Below are 20444 nucleotides of genomic sequence, written 5' to 3'. Positions count from 1 at the left end.
TACTAAACCAAGATGAACCAACGGTTTGACTCTGTGAAGCATCTTCCTTTGCTTCTAACAACACACACACACACCCCTTGATCATTCAGGACCATGAGGACTGGTAGCTTTGTGGAAGAATTGATGCTTTTGAATTCTGGTGCTGGAGGAGACTCTTGAGAGTCCCATGGACTGCAAGAAGATCAAACCTCTCCATTCTGAAGGAAATCAGCCCTGAGTGCTCACTGGAAGGACAGATCGTGAAGCTGAGGCTCCAATACTTTGGCCACCTCATGAGAAGAGAAGACTCCCTGGAAAAGACCCTGATGTTGGGAAAGATGGAGGGCAGAAGGAGAAGGGAAGACAGAGGACGAGATGGTTGGACAGTGTTCTTGAAGCTACTAACATGAGTTTGACCAAACTGCGGGAGGCAGTGGAAGACAGGAGTGCCTGGTGTGCTCTGGTCCATCGGGTCACAAAGAGTCGGACACGACTAAACAACAACAACAATGCCCATTGCTTGCAGCCTTGCTTAGCCTCCAGAGAAAACACCTTCAAAAACCTGTCACTTGACCTGACCTGAACTACCAGCACCTGTGTCTTGCCTTGTTTCCAGAACTAAGAGAAGATTCTCTTTCTGTCCGCCCCAGGGATTTTAATTTAGTAGTTCACATGTAAAATGGTGCGTGTGGTTCAGGGTTTATTTTCTATTTCATGACATTTACATGCTGCTCTGCCGGGAGAATGAGTCTCAAGCCAGTTTCTTGAGCTGAGAAGTCAAATACTGTATATATATTTGCATCAGCTGCAGAGCTCGCAAAGCCTCAAATAACCCCCCCCCCTTTCTGTGCAAGAAAGTGGTACAGCCCAAAACAAAAGCTTTTGCTCTCTTTCGAGTCCGCCGAACGTATATATTGCCTTTCATGGAACGGGCTGGCCCCGCCCCACTTCCCCCCTCCCCAAGCTTTGATGGGCCCGAGGCGCCTATTGGTCGGGATCTTGGCGGCCTCCTGTGCCGACGCTTCCCATTGGCTGCCGGCCTTGGTGCGCTTTCACACGTTCCCAAAGGCTGTTCTTTATGTTATTGTTGTGAACAAGTTGCAAAGCGGAGTGGCTGATTTTGATTTTGTTTTTCCAAGTGTTGGGAAGGCGGGTGGGTTGCTGAGCAGGAGAGACCAACCAGCGCCTATGGGGTGAGTACCTAGCTCATTCCCAACGGCTTCCATTTTTTCTCCCCCTGCGCCAAAAAATAAAGGAGCAATCAGGATCCCCCTCGCTTTAGAGATCTGGTGCATATTATTTTATGATCCACCCCATATATGATTTCTTTGCACCCCGCAACTGATGCGCACACCTCTGCCCAGGTCCAGGAATAGCTGGGTCGCCCGACTGTCAACTGGTTGTCTAAAGAAAGGCAGATCTGAACTAACCTCCCTCCCCAATTCCCTGCACCCAGCACCATCACCAGAGCCCGTAAGAACATAAGAAGGACCCTACTGGATCAGACCAGCAGCCCATCTAGTCCAGCATCCTGCCCTCACAGCGTCCAGATGCCCTTAAGAACCCAGGAATCAGGTAGACTGGCCCTGGCGCTGGAGGCTCCACAAGAGCATTGGAAGAGCCTGTCTGCTGGATCAGACCAGCACCCCATTTAGTCCAGGTTCCTGTTCTCATAGTGGCGAGCCTCATGCCCCAATGGGAAGCTGAAGCAGGACCTGAACACGAGCGGCTCTCGCCTCTTGCGGTTTCTTGCGTGACAGGGTGAGCTCCCGTTGCTCGGTCCCTGCTTCTGCCAACCTAGCAGTCTGAAAGCACGTCAAAGTGCAAGTAGATAAATAGGTACTGCTCCGGCAGGAACCTGAACGGCGTTTCCGTGCGCTGCTCTGGTTCGCCAGAAGCGGCTTAGTCATGCTGGTCACATGACCCGGAAGCTGTACGCCAGCTCCCTCGGCCAATAAAGCGAGATGAGCGCCGCAACCCCAGAGTCGGTCACAACTGGACCTAACAGTCAGGGGTCCCTTTACCTTTACCTTTACTTTTAAAGTCACACAAAGCTGGTGGCCATCAGTACACCTTGTGGGAGAGAGTTCCACAGTTTAGCTGCTCTGCGAGAAGAAGGGCTTTTCTTTTATACGATACGATAATCTTTATTGTCATTGTCCCATACAGAACAAGGAAATTGAAAATCTACATCAGACATTCAGAAACCAACAAGCCTGCTGTCCCAACTATCCCAGCCTGGTTAGCCCCCTAAAAACTCTGATACCCCATAATTAAATACAATATACTCCCATAGAGACCACCTTAAAATGTAAAGGGACCCCTGACCATTTGGTCCAGTCGTGACCGACTCTGGGGTTGCAGCGCTCATCTCGCTTTACTGGCCGAGGGAGCCGGCGTACAGCTTCCGTGTCATGTGGCCAGCATGACTAAGCTGCTAACACTGCATTTAAAACCAAAATCACATTTGAATAGATACTGTTTCTCAGGCGGCTGGTCCTTATCTGTGGGTGGCACTGTGGCCTAAACCACTGAGCCTCTTGGGCTTGCTGATCAGAAGGTTGGCGGTTTGAATCCCCGCGACGGGGTGAGCTCCCGTTGCTCTATCCCAGCTCCTGCCAACCTATCAATTCGAAAGCACACTAGTGCAAATAGATAAATAGGTACTGCTGCAGCGGGAAGGTAAACGGCATTTCCATGCGCTCTGGTTTCCGTCACGGTGTTGTGTTGCGCCAGAAGCGGTTTAGTCCTGCTGGCCACACGACCCGGAAAACTGTCTGTGGACAAACGCTGACTCCCTCGTCCTGAAAGCGAGATGAGCGCCACAACCCTAGAGTTGCCTTTGACTAGACTTAACCGTCCAGGGGTCCTTTACCTTTTTACCTTACCTGAACCTTCACCTTCATTGGATGTCCCCGACTTCCAGTGTTATAAGAGAGGGAGGGGGAAAACCTTTTATTCACTTTTCCCTCCCTGCTGTGTTTTTCCAGCAACTTAGATTTGTTGCTGCCTCTGGCAGAGACAAAGCATAACCATAATCAACAGATGTGTAGTTTGTGGGAGTTTTTTATTGTTGTCTTGGAAGGGAGGAGGGTTTATAGGGTGTGAAAACATTGTGTCTGCTATCTTATAGTGTCCCAGGCTCACAAGAGATTAATTTCTCTCCTCCTGTTGTTGTGTCTGCGGAACCGCCAAGGATTTTCCCAGAGTGTGCTCGAAAATCAGCTTGCTGAGACACAGCAATGCACAACAAGAGTGTGTTATATGGAGGGAGGATTTGCGTTCCCACACCTGCCCCTCATACAATATTTCCATCTCTGCCCCATGAATTCTGGTGTTTGGTTTTTTTCCCCATTTGCAAATGCTCCTTTCAGAAAAGCACTGGCTCCGTGTTCTCCCTTATAAGGAAAGATTGTCACGTTTGGGACTCTTTTGTTTAGAGAGAAGGCGACACGGTTTATAAAACGATGTGTGGCATGGAGGAAGCGAGGAAAGGAACGCTTTTATCCCTCATAACACCAGAAGTCGTGGGAAGTGCAGTGAAGCTGAATGTTGGAAGATTCGGGACAGATAAACATTCAGCGCTTAGTTAAGACTGTGGAACTCATGGCCACTGGAGGCAGCAATGGCCACCAACTCTGTTTGTTGACATCCGTCTGTCTTGAGAGACAATGGAGGGGAGTCAAATCAGCACCAAAGTTGGTACACAATCCTGGGCAGTGTGTCTGGAGGTCCTGGGCTGCACAGACCCCCCTCTCAGCCTCACTGATGTAGTAAAAAAATAAAACAGCACTACATTTGACACCAGCTTGGCTACAAGGCGCCATTCAACCGTCTTAGAATTTATTCCTGAGCCTTTTCTTTTCCCAAAGATAGAGGTTTAGGATCAGAGTTTTCCTTCTTCTAGATGGGCTCCCTTCCCAAGTGGACGAGCACCATCTGCCCCTCACTTCCTTCTACATCAGGGGTCAGCAAACTTTTTCAGCAGGGGGCCGGTCCACTGTCCCTCAGACCTTGTGGGGGGGGGGCATACTATATTGTTTTTTGAGGAAATGAATGAATTCCTATGCATCACAAATAACCCAGAGATGCATTTTAAATAAAAGCACACATTCTACTCATGTAAAAACATGCTGATTCCCGGACCGTCCACAGGCCAGATTTAGAAGGCGATTGGGCTGGATCCAGCCCCCAGGCCTTAGTTTGCCAACCCATGTTCTACAGCCTTCTCAACTGTTGGACCCACTCTTGATCTCACCCGCTCAGTCCGTCAGAGCCTGTCTTTGCATACAGGGGAAGCCCCTAACTCACTGAGTGTTTGAGACCCATTGACTCCCCTTATCTGCTTTAGCTGGCCAGTCAAAGCCGTTTCCCGGGGTGTGGGCGCTGTCGCATGCCGACAGCTTCTGGGAGTCACGGGTGACAGCTGAGTGCAGGGTGGGGACCAAAGGTGGACAAACTGCCCCAGAAGGAGCATGGTGTGCCCCCCATCAGAGACACTAGTAAAGTAAAGGGACCCTCCTAACATCACCTCTGCTCCCAAGGCAGGCAGGCAAAGGGCACTTGGCCATTTCCACCTGCCTTCTTAAAGGTAAAGGTAAAGGGACCCCTGACCATTAGGTCCAGTCGTGGGGTTGTGGCGCTCATCTCGCTTTATTGGCCGAGGAAGCCGGCGTACAGCTTCCGGGTCATGTGGCCAGCATGACTAAGCCGCTTCTGGCGAACCAGAGCAGCGCACGGAAACGCCGTTTACCTTCCCACCGGAATGGTACCTATTTATCTACTTGCACTGGTGTGCTTTCGAACTGCTAGGTTGGCAGGAGCAGGGACCGAGCAACGGGAGCTCACCCCGTCGCGGGGATTCGAACCGCCGACCTTCTGATCGACAAGTCCTAGGCTCTGTGGTTTAACCCACAGCGCCACCCGCGTCCCATCAGAGGCACTACCTCTCCCCTAAGACCCCACCACCAACTCTGATGGCTTTATAGGTGGATAGGACAGATTCATGGAGGACAAAGCTATTGAACAGCCTGGATAGCTCAGCTGCTTAGAGCATGGTGCTAATAATGCAAAGGTTGCAGGTTCGATCCCCATAAGAGGCAGCTGCGTATTCCTGCAATGCAGGTAATCCTCAGGCTCCCTTCCAATTTTATAATTTGTACGATCAATGACTCTGCCAGAGGCAGTGATGCTTTCGAATCCCACAGGAGGGGGGGAGTTGCTCTTGTGGTCAGATCCTGGTTCCCCAGTGGCCGCTGTGAGAATCATAGGTTGTCAAGCCTCTGCTTAAAGACCTCCAAAGAAGGAGACTCCACCACACTCCTTGGCAGCAAATTCCACTGTCGAACAGCTCTTACTGTCAGGAAGTTCTTCCTAATGTTTAGGTGGAATCTTCTTTCTTGTAGTTTGGATCCATTGCTCCGTGTCCGCTTCTCTGGAGCAGCAGAAAACAACCTTTCTCCCTCCTCTATGTGACATCCTTTTATATATTTGAACATGGCTATCATATCACCCCTTAACCTCCTCTTCTCCAGGCTAAACATGCCCAGCTCCCTTAGCCGTTCCTCATAAGGCATCGTTTCCAGGCCTTTGACCATTTTGGTTGCCCTCCTCTGGACACGTTCCAGTTTGTCCGTGTCCTTCTTGAACTGTGGTGCCCAGAACTGGACACAGTACTCCAGGTGAGGTCTGACCAGAGCAGAATACAGTGGCACTATTACTTCCCTTGATCTAGATGCTATACTCCTATTGATGCAGCCCAGAATTGCATTGGCTTTTTTAGCTGCCGCGTCACACTGTTGGCTCATGTCAAGTTTGTGGTCAACCAAGACTCCTAGATCCTTTTCACATGTACTGCTCTCAAGCCAGGTGTCACCCATCTTGTATTTGTGCCTCTCATTTTTTTTGCCCAAGTGCAATACTTTACAGGATGCCAGACAAGATGGGCCGTTGGCCTGATCTAGCAGGCTGTTCCTATATTCCCCTTAAACTTCTAACGCCAAAGACTTCCATTCCCCAAAGAAGGATGATTATTTTCTGAATTAAAATCGGAATTGCCTGTGACTCTCGCATCTCCCCAAAACGGTTGACCTGGGGTACTCAGTGTGAATGGTGACCCTCCAGAGATTGTGGATTACAAATCCCATCATCCCTGAACTTTGGCAATGCTGGTGGGGTACACAAAAGTCTGGCAGGTGCAGCCTTGAGAGAGCCCTCAGCCTGAACTACCGTATTTTTTGCTCTATAAGACGCAGCTGACCATAAGACGCACCTAGTTTTTAGAGGAGGAAAACAAGAAAGCAACACAAAACCTCTTGAGCGAAGAGGCAGGAGCGCCCCCGCTGCGCTCAAGAGGCTTTGTGTGGCTATCCCTGAAGCCAGGAGAGCACCGATCCCTCTTGCTGTTCTGGCTTCTGGGATAGCTGCGCAGCCTGCATTCGCTCCATAAGACGCACACACATTTCCCCTTACATTTTAGGAGGGGGAAAGTGTGTCTTATAGAGCGAAAAATACGGTGCTTTGCAGGGTTGTTGTGCAAGTTAAGAAGGGGGAGAATCCTTCATTCTTTTGGAAGGGTGAGCAAAAAAAGGAAAAGGTAACAGATACTAAATAAATGAAGGAGGCAAAATTTGGGCAGTGAATCACCCTGAGTTACAGAGGACAGGTGCCTCCACAGCTAGTATTTTGGGGGTTTTGTGCCATGAAAGTCTTTTACACATTTAGTCAGTCTGACACTTTAGTCTGCGCCTGGCACGCACTTTTGGGAAATGTTGATATGGACTTTCTGGCTCAAGTCAAGGTTCCTGCTGCCTGATTTTGATGCCGACAGGATGAAACTCAACAGGTGTGGTTCCCAACTCTACCCCCCGACCCGGAATACAACAATGTGGGGAGCCAAGGCCTGTGAATTGGTGGAAGGAAGGACAGACTGCACTGATCTTTTATAAGTCTCAGGAGAGAGGTAATAACCAGGGGATATTACAGGGGAGAAGGACGCGGGTGGCGCTGTGGGTTAAACCACAGAGCCTAGGACTTGCCGATCAGAAGGTTGGCGGTTTGAATCCCCACAATGGGGTGAGCTCCCGTTGCTCAGTCCCTGCTCCTGCCAACCTAGCAGTTTGAAAGCACGTCAAAGTGCAAGTAGATAAATAGGTACCCCTCTGGCGGGAAGGTAAACGGCATTTCCGTGCGCTGCTCTGGTTCGCCAGAAGCGGCTCAGTCATGCTGGCCACATGACCCGGAAGCTGTACGCCGGCTCCCTCGGCCAATAAAGCGAGATGAGCGCCGCAACCCCAGAGTCAGCCACGACTGGACCTAATGGTCAGGGGTCCCTTTACCTTTTTAATACAGGGGAGCGTGAGGAATAGAAGCTACTCAGTTATTGTTAAGTTCTGGAAGAGAGAAGAAGGGCTAAAGGGGTAATCCTAGCTATGGTTGCCCAGATTGGGAAAGGAAACAGGATCTGGTGAATAAAGAATGGATGGGGAGCCTCAGGTCTGGGCACTGAATGTGGCCCTCCAGACTTCTTTCTCTGGCCCTCGGGGCATTTCCCAGGCCTTCACCGGTCCTACTTCATGCTAGGTTTTTTGAAGGAGGCTGACTGGAATGTGTCCTCAAACTCTGCACATGCCCCTCGCTTCCCTGGACAGAGGATAGAGAGGTAGGTGCAGGTGTAGAAACTCACCTGCCATACAAAGGTGAAATTTGCATCTGTTGCCCTGCCTACGTCCCCTTAGCCCCTCCCACCCTCAGCCCTGGCTTACAGGTTCCAGGAGCTTACAGTGCCTGGGAATTCAGGGATATCTTTTTTAAAAAAAAATTAAGTTGTGTGTCCTTGTTTATCAATTTGAGTCTTTTACATGGTTTTATATGTCCTCGTATTTTATGCATTACTGTTATTTCCATTGATTATAGTTTAGTAATTATTGCAATTGCCAAGACTGGATTTGCTTAAGTATCATTTTCTGATTTTCAATTTGCTGTTTACTCTTACATTCTAATGGATTGCTGAACATGGCTTTCTTGGATATAAGCTGTTTATTCCAAAGTTAGGTCTTTATTATGACATTTTCATATTGGATCAGATTGATCAGGCGCGTGTGTGATCTCTGCCGCCTGTTTTGCTGTTTTGTTTTGCGCGCTCTCCACCCAGCCTACCTCCCAGGGTTGTTGTAAGGACCAAACAGGGAAGGGAGATCTCCTGGGATAAGAAAGACGGGGGTGGAAATGTCAATAAATATCTCGTTCGGTTGAGAGAGAGGCGGGAGATGGGGAAGCGGGAGGGCGGCAGGGACTGCGCTCAGCCTGACCCCGTGGAGAATTCGCTATTTGCTTTTTCCCATCTCCCTCCCTCTCTCTCCCCCCGAGGCGAAGCTGCAGCTGACAGCATGGCTAGCAGGCAGGCGATTGTCTGGCTCGGCTGTGTTTAGTCTGCGCCTTCGCCGCCGCCTCCTTCCCCGTCTTTCGCTCCCATTTGGAGAAGAGAGCGCAAAGAGAGCGCGCGCTCCTCTCCAAAAGCAGCAGCCGCCGCCGCCGCCGCGCGTCCCGCCGCCTTCAAGGGGGGCTTAATCCGCCTGCCACGTCCAGGGGAGCATGCCTGAACCCCGCGGAGAGCATCCGTGCACCCCGGAGAGGGATCGCCCATAGCCGGTGAGTTCCCCCCCCCCCGTTTGATTTGGCAGGAGGGTCTCCCACATCGCTGCCCCCCAACCTTTCCACGCCACTTCTGGGCACCGGGGTCCGGAGTTTCCTCTCCTCCAGCTTCAGATCGCTGCCCCTCTCTTTCCCTATCCCCCACCCCACTTCTCCGGGAGGGGCCGTAGCAGCTCATCTGCTTGGCCTGCAAAAGGTCCCAGGCATCGCCAGGTAGGGCTGGGAGGAGAGGGCCCTGCCTGAAACCCCCGGAGAGGGCTTGTGCTTTGTTCAGAACGATGAGGACTAGAAACTTGCATTGTTTATGGGGAAAGGCTGCAGCGCGGTGGCTTTGCGCGCAGGCGGTCCCGGTGCGATCCACGATGGCATCTCCGGGTAGGGCATGGAGAGATGCGCGCACACACACCCTCCTGCCCGAAGCCCCGGAGAGCTGCTGCCGGCCTGTGTTGACAATACTGCGCTAGATAGACCAACCGTCTGACTCAGTGCAAGGCAGTTTTTTGTGTTTCTGTGTCATTTCAAGATTCCCCCCTCTAAGTCTCTGTACCTAGATGTGCTGCTCGGGGGACATTTATATGTTTGACTGGGCTACATTATCCCCACCAGCTTTGACCCATGCTTGAGCCCAAAGAGAAAGTGCGGGGAGAGAAAGAACCCAGGAGTCCGGGACCTCATATCCCCCCCCCACCTCGGCACCACAAGTCTTCCCTCTGCTCACCTCTAACCACTAGGCTCTACTTCTCTTCTTAGCGAAAGAACCCTGGGTTGAGTTTGATGCTCTTTCTGCCCTGAGCAGACACAGTCAAACAAAGCAGGCCTGTTTCAATGTGTGTCTACTCGGCGTGAGGTAAACACTGCACCCCAATATTATTTTATCTGCCCACCCAGAACATGGAAGACAAAAACAAAACAAAACCTCTAGTCGATCTGCTCTTTCCCCTTTTTCTCTTTCCCCAGGGAGCTCAGACTGGTGAATAAATATCCTTCTCTTCTGAAATTTATTAAAGGGAATCTTGCATGTGACCCACCCACAGTCTCCAGTTTTTCTGCCGCGATGGCTGGGCGTCACGCCTCCCTGTCCCTCCTTCCAAAGTTACAGGGAGGAATCCTTTTCCCCTCGCATGACTCCCGTCATCCTGGCACAAGCACGTTCCTTTATTGCTGCTACATCCGTTCTTGTTTTATTTCAGGATTAGGTGGGTGATGGTCGCCTCCCTGAATGTGGCCTTAAGCCAAGTCAAAACGTTGGTCTGTTCAGCTCGGACTGGCAGTGACTCTTCAGACTCTGGGTATCTTCTGTATGTGCAAAGTATATTCTCAACCAGTGACTTTGTGGCCTTTCCCTTAAATGTAACGCTAAGCTTGTAGTCCTCATGGTCAAATGTATTCTGTGTTGTAAAGGGACCCCTGACCATTAGGTCCAATCGTGGCCAACTCGGGTTGCGGCGCTCATCTTGCTTTATTGGCCGAGGGAGCCGGCGTACAGCTTCCGGGTCATGTGGCCAGCATGGCTAAGCCGCTTCTGGCGAACCAGAGCAGTGCACGGAAACGCCGTTTACCTTCCCGCCAGAGTGGTACCTATTTATCTACTTGCACTTTGACGTGCTTTTGAACTGCTAGGTGGGCAGGAGCAGGGACTGAGCAACAGGAGCTCACCCCGTCGCAGGGATTCGAACCGCCGACCTCCTGATCAGCAAGTCCTAGGCTCTGTGGTTTAACCCACAGCACCACCCGCGCATTGCAGGGGGTTGGACTAGATGAACCTTGGGGTCCCAAATCTACAATTCTAATAAAGGCCTGATTTAAATGCGGATGTAGGAAGTTGCCATGTGCTGACTCAAACCATTGCTCCGTCCGGCTCAGCGGTGACTGTTTTTCCACCTCACTCCTTCCAGAGATTTTTGTCTTATGTCTCATGTAGGTTCGTTCCTGGCTCAGATATATCTTTGACCAGCGAGGCCGGTCAGTTGCATTCCAAAGAACCTCTGCTTTCTTTCCTTTCTAAGCTGGGCAAACTTACTAGCTCTCATGGTTCCAAGCAATGATAGAAGATAGGCGGGTGGAATCTCAGAAAGTCTCGGGAAGTTTCGGAATGAGGTGCCCGTCCTTTAGGAGAGAATCAGTGGCTCTCCAGACATCGCTCGACTACAACTCCCATTATCCATGACCGCTGGATGCGCTGCATGATGGGAGGTGGAGTCCCACAATATTTGGAGAGTTCCCTGTCCCGCTTTAGAAGGCGGATACTTCAGAGCCTTGCTCATGGCCCCTTATCTCTGCTCTCTGTGAATTCCAGAATAATTCCTGGAAAGTAGTAAAGGCATTTGCATAATAAATTGGGTCAAGGCAACAGAGGTTTTGCTGGAAATCTGCATAATGTAAACATGCTTATGTAAAGTGTAGTATATGCAGCCCTCTTCCTGAGTTGTTATACTCTGAAGGGACCCCGTTTGTGTGTGTGTATCGTAGGGGAGGGAGATATATATAAATGGGAACGTTGCCAGCCCTGACCCAAATCTCAGCTCCAGTCCTTAAGAACCTAAGAAGATCTTTGTTAGGTCAAATGCCCATATGCTGACTCTGAAAGGAAGAAGCCACAAAGCTGGCCTTTGCAGGTAATAATAATAATAATAATTTTTATTTATACCCCGCCCTCCCCAGCTAAGGCCGGGCTCAAGGCGGCTAACAAGCAATAATAAACCAAGTTGAATGGATACAACTTAAAAACAAAATTAAAAATACAACATTAAAATATTAAAATGTAGCCTCATCGCAGGAGGAGAAGGAAAAGAAAAAAGAAAGAGAGGGAGGGAGGGAGGGAATCAAATTGGCTCTAAGCCAAAGGCCAGGCGGAACAACTCTGTCTTACAGGCCCTGCGGAAAGAAATCAGATCAGTAGACTGCGTGTGAATAGGGAGGCTTCATTCTCAACAGCCATGGCTATTTCTGTAAGGAGAGCCCTGCTGGATTAACTCGTCCCTGTTTCCAGGAGGCCTGTAGGAAGCCCACTGTTTATACCCCCCCCCACCCCAGGACAGGAACTTAAGAGGTAGACTGTCCCTGGACCGGGAAGCTCAGTTTATTCATGGGCCCATGTGGCTTCCACCCCCAGCTGTTGACCTCTCTTTCTGAAGCAAACCAATGACGCCCTTGTTCACCTATTAGCATATATTTCCCATCATGCACTTCCCCCAAAATGCTTCAAGAGACTCCCTGCCCCCCCCCCCCAATCCAATGCTGAGTGCATCAGTGTTTGCAGTGAGTAATCTGGTATTCAGCTCAGATATTATCATGATGATTTAAATTTATATAGCGCTCAGTTGGTTAGAGCGCGGTGCTGATAACTTCAATGTTGCAGGTTTGATCCTAATAATAATAATAATAATTTATTTATACCCTGCCCATCTGGCTGGGTTTCCCCAGCCATTCTGGATGGCTTTCAGCAGAATATTAAAATACAATAGTCTACTAAACATTAAAAGCTTCCCTAAACAGGGCTGCCTTCAGATGTATTCTAAAAGTCTGGTAGTTGTTTTTCTCTTTGACATCTGGTGGGAGGGTGTTTCACAGGGCAGGTGCCACCACCTAGAAGGCCCTCTGCCTGGTTCCCTGTAATTTGGCTTCTCGCAGTGAGGGAACCGCCAAAAGGCCCTCGGCACTGGACCTCAGTGTCCAAGCAGAATGATGAGGGTGGAGACGCTCCTTCAGGTATACTGGACCGAGGCCGTTTAGGGCCTTAAAGGTCAGCACCAACACTTTGAATTGTGCCCCAAAACGTACCAGGAGCCAATGTAGGTCTTTCAGGACCGATGTTATGTAGTCTTGGCAACTGCTCCCAGTCACCAGTCTAGCTGCTACATTCTGGATTAGTTGTAGTTTTCGGGTCACCTTCAAAGGTAGCCCCACGTAGAGCGCATTGCAGTAGTCAAGCGGGAGATAACCAGAGCATGCACCACTCTGGTGAGACAGTCCGCGGGCAGGTAGGGTCTCATCCTGCGTACCAGATGGAGCTGGTAAACATATGGGACAGTTGCTTATTCCTGCATTGTGAGGGGTTGGATGAAATGGTCCTTAAGGTCCGTTATAACTGTGATTCTATGACTCTATGAAAAGATCCCCGGGTGTTTTACCACATTAAGAACACATTTTACAGAGCGTAATAATAATAAAACACAGCGGCACCTCGCTTTCCAAATGTTGACAAACGCCGCAAACACGGAAGCAAATGCTTCGGTTTTTGAACGTGCCTCGGAAGTCGAACATGAAACGCAGCTTCCGTATTGAGTTTTCTGGTTTGAGGCTTTCGTACTGAGTTTTTGGCTTTCAGACGTTTCAGAACCCAAACGGTCTCCTGGAACGGATTACGTTCAGAAACTGAGGTACCTGTGAGCATAATCTTACGAGCATCCTAAGAATGCCCCCTTTTGGTTAAAAAGGATCGAGTAAGTTTCTAGCCCTCAGTGAGTAGTGGAGAGCAATAATATAACAACACAATAGCTGCTGGGTCAGGTCCAAGGGCCATCTGTTTTCGCATTGGCCAGCCAAAAATCTTTATGGGAAGCCCACAAGCGAGGACTAAGCTCAACAGCGTGCTCCCCGCATGCGATTTCCAGCATACTGCCTCCGACAGTGTAGTTAGAACATGGGTAGACATACTAAGGCCCAGGGACAGGATCCGGCCCAATCACCTTCTAAATCTGGCCCGCGGACTGTCCAGGAATCAGCGTGTTTTTACATGAGTAGAATGCATCCCTTTATTTAAAATGCATCTCTGGGTTATTTGTGGGGCCTGCCTGGTGTTTCTACATGAGCAGAATGTGTGCTTTTATTTAAAATGCGTCTCTGGGTTATTTGTGGAGCATAGGAATTCATTCATCCCCCCCCCCCATATAGTCCGGGCCCCCACAGGGTCTGAGGGACAGTGGTCTAGCCCCCTGCTGAAAAATTTTGCTGACCCCTGTGTTAGAGCATAGCCATTGGTAGCTTTAACATGCGTTCATTTGCCTAATCCTCTTCCAAATTATCCATCCCAATGTTTTGCTGTCTCTACATCTTGCAGGAGCACATTTGCTGTAAAACCTGCGCTCTGTGTGTGTTATCAGTATTTGTGACAAAGTGTTTGGTATTGAGCTCAGAGCTCATCCTCCAAAGGACCTCCCTTTTCATTAAAAAAGAAACAAGCAAATTTCTAGTTCTCAAGGCAATGGAGATAAGTTTGAATCATTTGGGAGGGGGTTGTTTTGTATTCCCCCCCCCCAGTTCATACTTGCCCTTGACAAACAAAAAGCAATCACGTGAATTTTTTAAAGCAATGTTATAGAATCCTTGAACTGTGGCAGGTTTTACCAGGTTCCCCCCTCACAGCTTGAAACTGTTTGTGTGTGCTAAAACATTTCCCTGAACTGTTGAGGGTCCCATAAACACACCATGCATTTAAAACATGTGTCTTTGCCCAAAGAACCCTGGAAACTGTAGTTTGCCCCTCGCAGGGCTACAATTCCCAGCACCCTTAACAGGTCCAATATCAGGCCTTGCGGGACTCTGCTTTCCACATCTCTCCACTGGGAGCACTGTCCATTTACCGTATTTTTTGCTCTATAAAATGTGTGTGCGTCTTATGGAGCGAATGCAGGCTGTGTGGCTAAGCTAGAAGCCAGAACAGGGAGAGGGAGTGCTGCACAGCGCTCTGTCTCGCTGTTCTAGCTTTGGGGTTAGTGGCGCAAACCCTCCGCAGGGCAGCGGGGTGCCTTCATCCCGCTGTCCTGCGGAGGCTTCGTGGGCTGTCCCAGAAGCCTCTGCAGGGAACGAGGATCCCAGCTGCTATCCCAGAAGCCAGATCCCTCTTGCTGTTTTGGCTTCTGGGATTCAGAATCCCCCCCCCTTATTTCCTCCCCCCCAAAACTAGGTGCGTCCTATCATCTGGTGCGTCCTATGGAGCGAAAAATACGGTGTTTCTTCTCTCTAGTTCCTGTTCCTTCTCCAGTTGTCAACCCACCAGCCCTCTCATCTCATGTTCCCAAATAATCAGGAGTCTTTGGTGTGCAGGACTTTATCAAAAGTCTTTTATTTTTTTTAAGCCCACAATAATGACTGGATCCACCTCTATAAGCTTATTGACACTCTCAAAACTCTCTCGGGTTGGTGTGACGGGACCCACCCTTCAAGCAGCCTTGCTGGTTCTGCTTTAGCAAGGCTTGTTCTTCTTCTGTTCGCTAGTTACCGTATTTTTCGCTCTATAAGACGCACTTTTCCCCTCCTAAAAAGTAAGGGGGAATGTGTGTGCGTCTTATGGAGCAAATGCGGGGCTATCCAAAAGCCAGAACAGCTAGAAGAAGAAGAAGAGTTTGGATTTGATATCCCGCTTTATCGCTACCCGAAGGAGTCTCAAAGCGGCTAACATTCTCCTTTCCCTTCCTCCGCCACAACAAACACTCTGTGAGGTGAGTGGGGCTGAGAGACTTCAGAGAAGTGCGACTGGCCCAAGGTCACCCAGCAGCTGCATGTGGAGGAGCGGGGAAGCGAACCCGGTTCCCCAGATTACGAGTCCACCGCTCTTAACCACCACACCACACTGGCTCTAGAGGGAGCGCTCGTTGCGCAAAGCCTCCGCAGGCTCTCTCACTTCCCCCACCTCCCGCAAAAGCTCCCAAGAGCTGTGCGGAGCGTGTGTGTGGCTCTTGGGGGCTTTTCGGGGAAAAGCCTGCAAGCGCCGCACAAACGCTCCACGCGGCTCGTGAAAAGGAGCGCTGAGCAGAGCCTGGGGTGCATAAAGAATATTTAAATAAAGAATATTTTTAAAATATTTTAGAATATTTTAGAATAGAATATTTTAAAGAATATTTTTTCCCTTGCATCCCCCCTGTAAAAACTAGGTACACCTTATGGTCAGGTGTGTCTTATGGAGCGAAAAATACGCTAATTCTGTCTTCAGCAAGGCTTTCCACCAGTTTTCCTGAATCCGGTTGCTGTTTTTTTAAAGAAAAAAATTATTATTGTAAGTTTGTTTACTAAAAGAGTTTCGTCAGCCAAAAAAAAAAAGGGCTCCCGGAGCATTTTACAAGTTCACTAAAAACAGAAAAGAAACCCATTCTCTGTCCTCAAGTTTATAATCTAATAAAACACAACATGGTGTTTTGAGTCCGGAGGCTGCCAGCCTTTTGAAACATTGCCTGGAGCATTGAGCAGGCCTTGAATAAAGTGTTCCCGTCCCGTAGCTTGAAAGATTCGGACAAGCCATTGTTTGTTTATTGATTTTATTTTGTGAAATTTAGATACTGCTCAATTGTAAAAGAAAAAAGATTAAAGAAATCCAAGGTAGCTCAGCTGGGTAGAGCTTGGTATTGATAATGCCAAGGTCGCAGGTTCGATTCCCGTATGGGACAGCTACATTGCAGTGGGGTCAGACTAGATGATCCTCAAGCTCCCTTCCAATTCTACGATTCTAATAAACTTATCTCTCTTTTTTTTTGTCTATTGTAATTTTAACTTCTCAGAAGTCTTAAGCTGCTGTTGTCCATTTTTCCCATTGACGATTTCATTGCTTTATCTCCCCGCTCCCGCAAACTGCTTTGAAATAAAACGAATAAAGTGATTTTTTAAAAAGTTAAATTAGAAACAGTGTAAAACACACACCGGTGTTCTGGATACCCGGGCAGGCTTCTCTAAACGAAAACCTTTTTAGCTGATGCTGAAAAGAAGGGAAGGGACCTGCCTGATATCAAGTGGCGATGAGTTCCAAAGATCAATTAAAAGATCAATCTCTTCCTTGGGGAAACTTGACAAATTGTGTATCCATTATTATTATTATTATTATTATTATTATTATTATTTGATGCTGATGGCTGTCTGCTTGGCTTCTCCCCCGCCCCCGGCCAGAACAACGCTGCTCCCGCCATGTCCCTGAGCCAGCCCAGCAGCAGCGATGCGTGCCTGAGCATTGTGCACAGCCTGATGTGCCACCGGCAGGGCGGGGAGAACGAGTCGTTTGCCAAGCGGGCCATCGAGAGCCTGGTCAAGAAGCTGAAGGAGAAGAAGGACGAGCTGGACTCCCTCATCACGGCCATCACCACCAACGGCGCTCATCCCAGCAAGTGCGTCACGATCCAGCGCACCCTCGATGGCCGCCTGCAGGTAAATCTGTGGTTTTTCGGGGTGGCATAGCCTGCGCATGGGAACAACGGCGCCACTACCGCCCCACCGCCTCAGCTAGAGCCATTACCGTCTCCCCACTGAGGCCACATTCACACGACACATTTAAAGCGCTATGATACCACTTTATTATTATTTTTAATTAATTTTTATTATTTTTTTCAAAAAATAGAAATTAAACAAAGCAAAACAAAGAACGCTACATAACACTGTAAACACACTTATATACATATTTTCCAAAATGAAAACTGACAAGCTATGGCTGCTGCACAAGAAATCGAGGTATTTTGGCAGTAATCTCAGGAGACCGGTCAGTCGAAAGATAATCAATATTTGGATTTTCCTACTTTGTAAAATTGGATTAATGAAATGGTGGCGGATATCACAATAGGAAGAACAAGAAAACATGTCCCACAATTTCTATTTAAATGTATGCTGTGAATGCGTCCCAAGTGGTGGTTTGTACCTTAGGATCAGAGTCTCTAGCTAGAAACCTCATTCAGACTGATAATAATAATGATAATTTATTATTTATACCCCGCCCATTTGGCTGGGTTTCCCCAGCCACTCTGGGCGACTGAGGGCCGCTATCCCTCCTGGGCCACCTTCAAAGGGCCACATGCCACTGAGTGAATGAATATAAACATTACTTTTGTCCGGTGGGCTAGTTCGCTCACTCGCACCCGCTCCCCTCTCAATGAGGGTTCAGTTATGCACCCCAGCGCAGCAGGAGCACAAAGGGTGCACAGTGGATCCCAGGAGAGGATGGCAAGTTCAGAGCCTGAGGGTCCTCATGCATCCTCTAAAGCACAAAAAAAGTGTGTCTATGAGATCTGCCTCATTCTGCATGCCAAGCAGGTGTTCTCTGCCACGGAGCCTTTCTGCTTAGCCGCTGTGGAAAACAGCATGTCTGAAGCAAGTTTTTCAACTTCTAAAATCTAGACGGAGTTTTGAATTTCAGCAACAACTTCATTATTGGAGATCTTTTTTTTAAAAAAAGATCCCGTGTGGCCCAAAAGCTTTCACCTATTTTAAACCATTGATGGGGGAACTGTGAGCCTTCCAGATGTTGTCGGGTCCAGCTCCCATCATCCCCAGGCAGCATGGCTGATGGTCAGGGGCTGGTTGGAGTTGGGAGTCCAGCAATGTCACTGGAGCGCCATAGGCTCTTTCATATCCCAACCAATCAGGGTGGTCCGTTCAAGAAAAAGACCTCTTAAAGCATTAACTTAAAGCAATCCTTTTTGCGTTGTCAATGAAAGCACATCCATCTGTTTGTGTATTCAATTGGCTTAATAATGAAATACATTAAGACTACCAATTGTGTCATGTTACACACACACACACACATAATATAAATATATAGTGTAAATTAAATAGTACCAAATATATCGCAAACACTTTAATTTACAATATGGAAATTTAAATCAGTGTGTGGCCTACTGTCAAAGGACTCTTGCTTCCCACTTGGTCTGAGAGGTTGGATTAGTATTGTTGTTGTTGTTGTTTAGTCGTTTAGTCGTGTCCGCCTCTTCGTGACCCCCTGGACCAGAGCACACCAGGCACTCCTGTCTTCCACTGCCTCCCGCAGTTTGGTCAAACTCATGCTGGTAGCTTCGAGAGCACTGTCCAACCATCTCGTCCTCTGTCGTCTCCTTCTCCTTCTGCCCTCCATCTTTCCCAACATCAGGGTCTTTTCCAGGGAGTCTTCTCTTCTCATGAGGTGGCCAAAGTATTGGAGCCTCAGCTTCAGGATCTGTCCTTCCAGTGAGCACTCAGGGCTGATTTCCGTCAGAATGGGGAGGTTTGATCTTCTTGCAGTCCATGGGACTCTCCAGACTCTCCAGCACCAGAATTCGAAAGCATCAATTCTTTGGCGATCAGCCTTCTTTATGGTCCAGCTTTCATTTCCATACATCACTACTGGGAAAACCATGGCTTTTACTATACGGACCTTTGTTGGCAAGGTGATCTCTCTGCTTTTTAAGATGCTGTCTAGGTTTGTCATTGCTTTTCTCCCAAGAAGCAGGCGTCTTTTAATTTTGTGACTGCTGTCACCGTCTGGATTTATATTAATACACGTTCTGACATATATTAATGGGCGTTTCAGAGGTATAAAGCAGGGTTGGGGAGGCCAAGGCCCTCCAGATGATGTTGGACTACAGTTCCCATCAGCCCCAGCTATCATGGCTGGGGTTGCCATATTCCCCAAAGTCAGAGTCCAGACAAAGTTGTTGACCACCCACCCCGCATTTCCGTCTTAAACAATGAGTGACTCAGAACTGCCAAGACCGACGGATGTTTTGAACTACAGTTCCCATCATCCCTGATCATTGACTGTGCTAGCCAGGGGCTGATGGAAGTTGTAGTGCAAAACACCCAGTGCGGGGGGCTGGACAATAAGAACATCAGAAGAGTCCTGGAGAGGATCCAGCCAATGGGGGCCCATCCAGCCCAGCATCATAGCAGCCAATTGGATGCCCTAATGCAGCAGTTCTCAACCTGTGGGTTCCCAGATGTTGTTGGACTACAACTCCCATCATCCCTGAGCTCTGGCCTTGCTAGCTAGCGGTGATGGGAGTTGTAGTTCAACAACATCTGGGGACCCACAGGTTGAGAAAGGCTGCAATGGGAAACCCTCGAGTTTGGCCAAGGCTAGAAAAGTGTGTGTGTGTGTGTTTTGTGTGTGTGTGTGTGTGTGTTACAACCCCTTGCTCTACAAATAAGGAAGGGGATTTAAGTCCAGGAGCCCCTGCCCCACATCTCCTGGGGATTGTTGAATCCCTTGTTGACCTACTTTTTTGCCTTAGGATTTTGCCTCTTGAAATCGGACAAAATAATAATTACCGTGATTGGGGTGGGGTAGCGGCGATTTGAATATACTATCGATTGGCAAAGAGGTTTCGAGGCAGTTTGAAGTATTAAACCAATTATATTCCTGCGCGCACACATCCCATGAGGTACAAGTGATCTCTCTTTTAGAAAACAGCAGTGAAGATTTCTAACACAGAACCATTGCAAATCTAAATATATGTCTGGATTTTGTTGCTTTTATACTTATTTGTTGTTATTCTTTGCCGTTGTAAGTGTTTGCTTTTTTTAATCTAATATAACCCAGCCTAGGACCTTAGGGTGAAGGGTTAGGGTTAATGTATTAAATTAAGAATAATATTGGGGGGCAGGACAAGGAAAGGCGACAGATGTGTCCGTTTTTTTGTCTCCTTAAATCGGAGCCCACCCAAAGAGCGAAAAGCAAATCCTTCTCAAAAGGCCTGGAAATTTGGGAGGGATTATTGCTGGCTTGGATGGAAGCAGCATGTTTGTGTGCGTGTCCCATTTTTGACCCCCGCCCAACAGAATACCAGATAAAGAGGACTCTTGAGGTTTCGTTTTGGGGGGTGGGGGTCACCAACCCCATCCCTTTTAACCCTCACCCCCAAACAAATCTCTTTTTCTCTGCTAGCCACGCTGTGCCCCCTCCCTCCCTGTCTGCCCAGAGGATGAGTCACTGTCTGGTTCTTGAAGCCGCGGGGAAAGGGGGGGCTGTTGTTATGTCTGAATTCAGCGTCAGCCAGAAACCGTGTGGGGAAAAATGAGTGTGAGGGCCAAAAATGAGTGTGAGGGCCCTGTCCACAACACATGCATGCACCGCCCCCCAGGAAAGA

General features: G+C 48.7%; 1 protein-coding gene across 6 annotated transcripts in view; it reads left to right on the top strand.

Moving 5' to 3' along the window:
* The first annotated feature begins 1052 nt into the window (after positions 1–1052).
* LOC310833224 (mothers against decapentaplegic homolog 4-like) overlaps positions 1053–20444 on the top strand; it is a 37095-nt gene continuing 17703 nt past the window's right edge. For 2 of the 6 annotated variants that reach the window (XR_014558595.1, XM_083715754.1), the window contains exons 1-2: positions 8120–8628; positions 16507–16761. Coding sequence is in view for 4 of the 6 variants with exons in the window: in XM_083715754.1 (XP_083571880.1) it covers positions 16525–16761 (237 nt within the window). In the remaining 2 variants the exon portion in view is untranslated. Of the gene's footprint in view, positions 1173–8119; positions 8629–11861; positions 11890–16506; positions 16762–20444 lie in introns of those variants that run through there. The other 4 variants (XM_083715756.1, XM_083715753.1, XR_014558594.1 and 1 more) reach the window with 3 other exon arrangements.

This window comes from Podarcis gaigeae (assembly GCF_964106915.1).
Source record: "Podarcis gaigeae genome assembly, chromosome: 16".
NCBI lineage: Eukaryota > Metazoa > Chordata > Lepidosauria > Squamata > Lacertidae > Podarcis > Podarcis gaigeae.
This window is presented reverse-complemented; position numbering and strand designations above follow the sequence as displayed.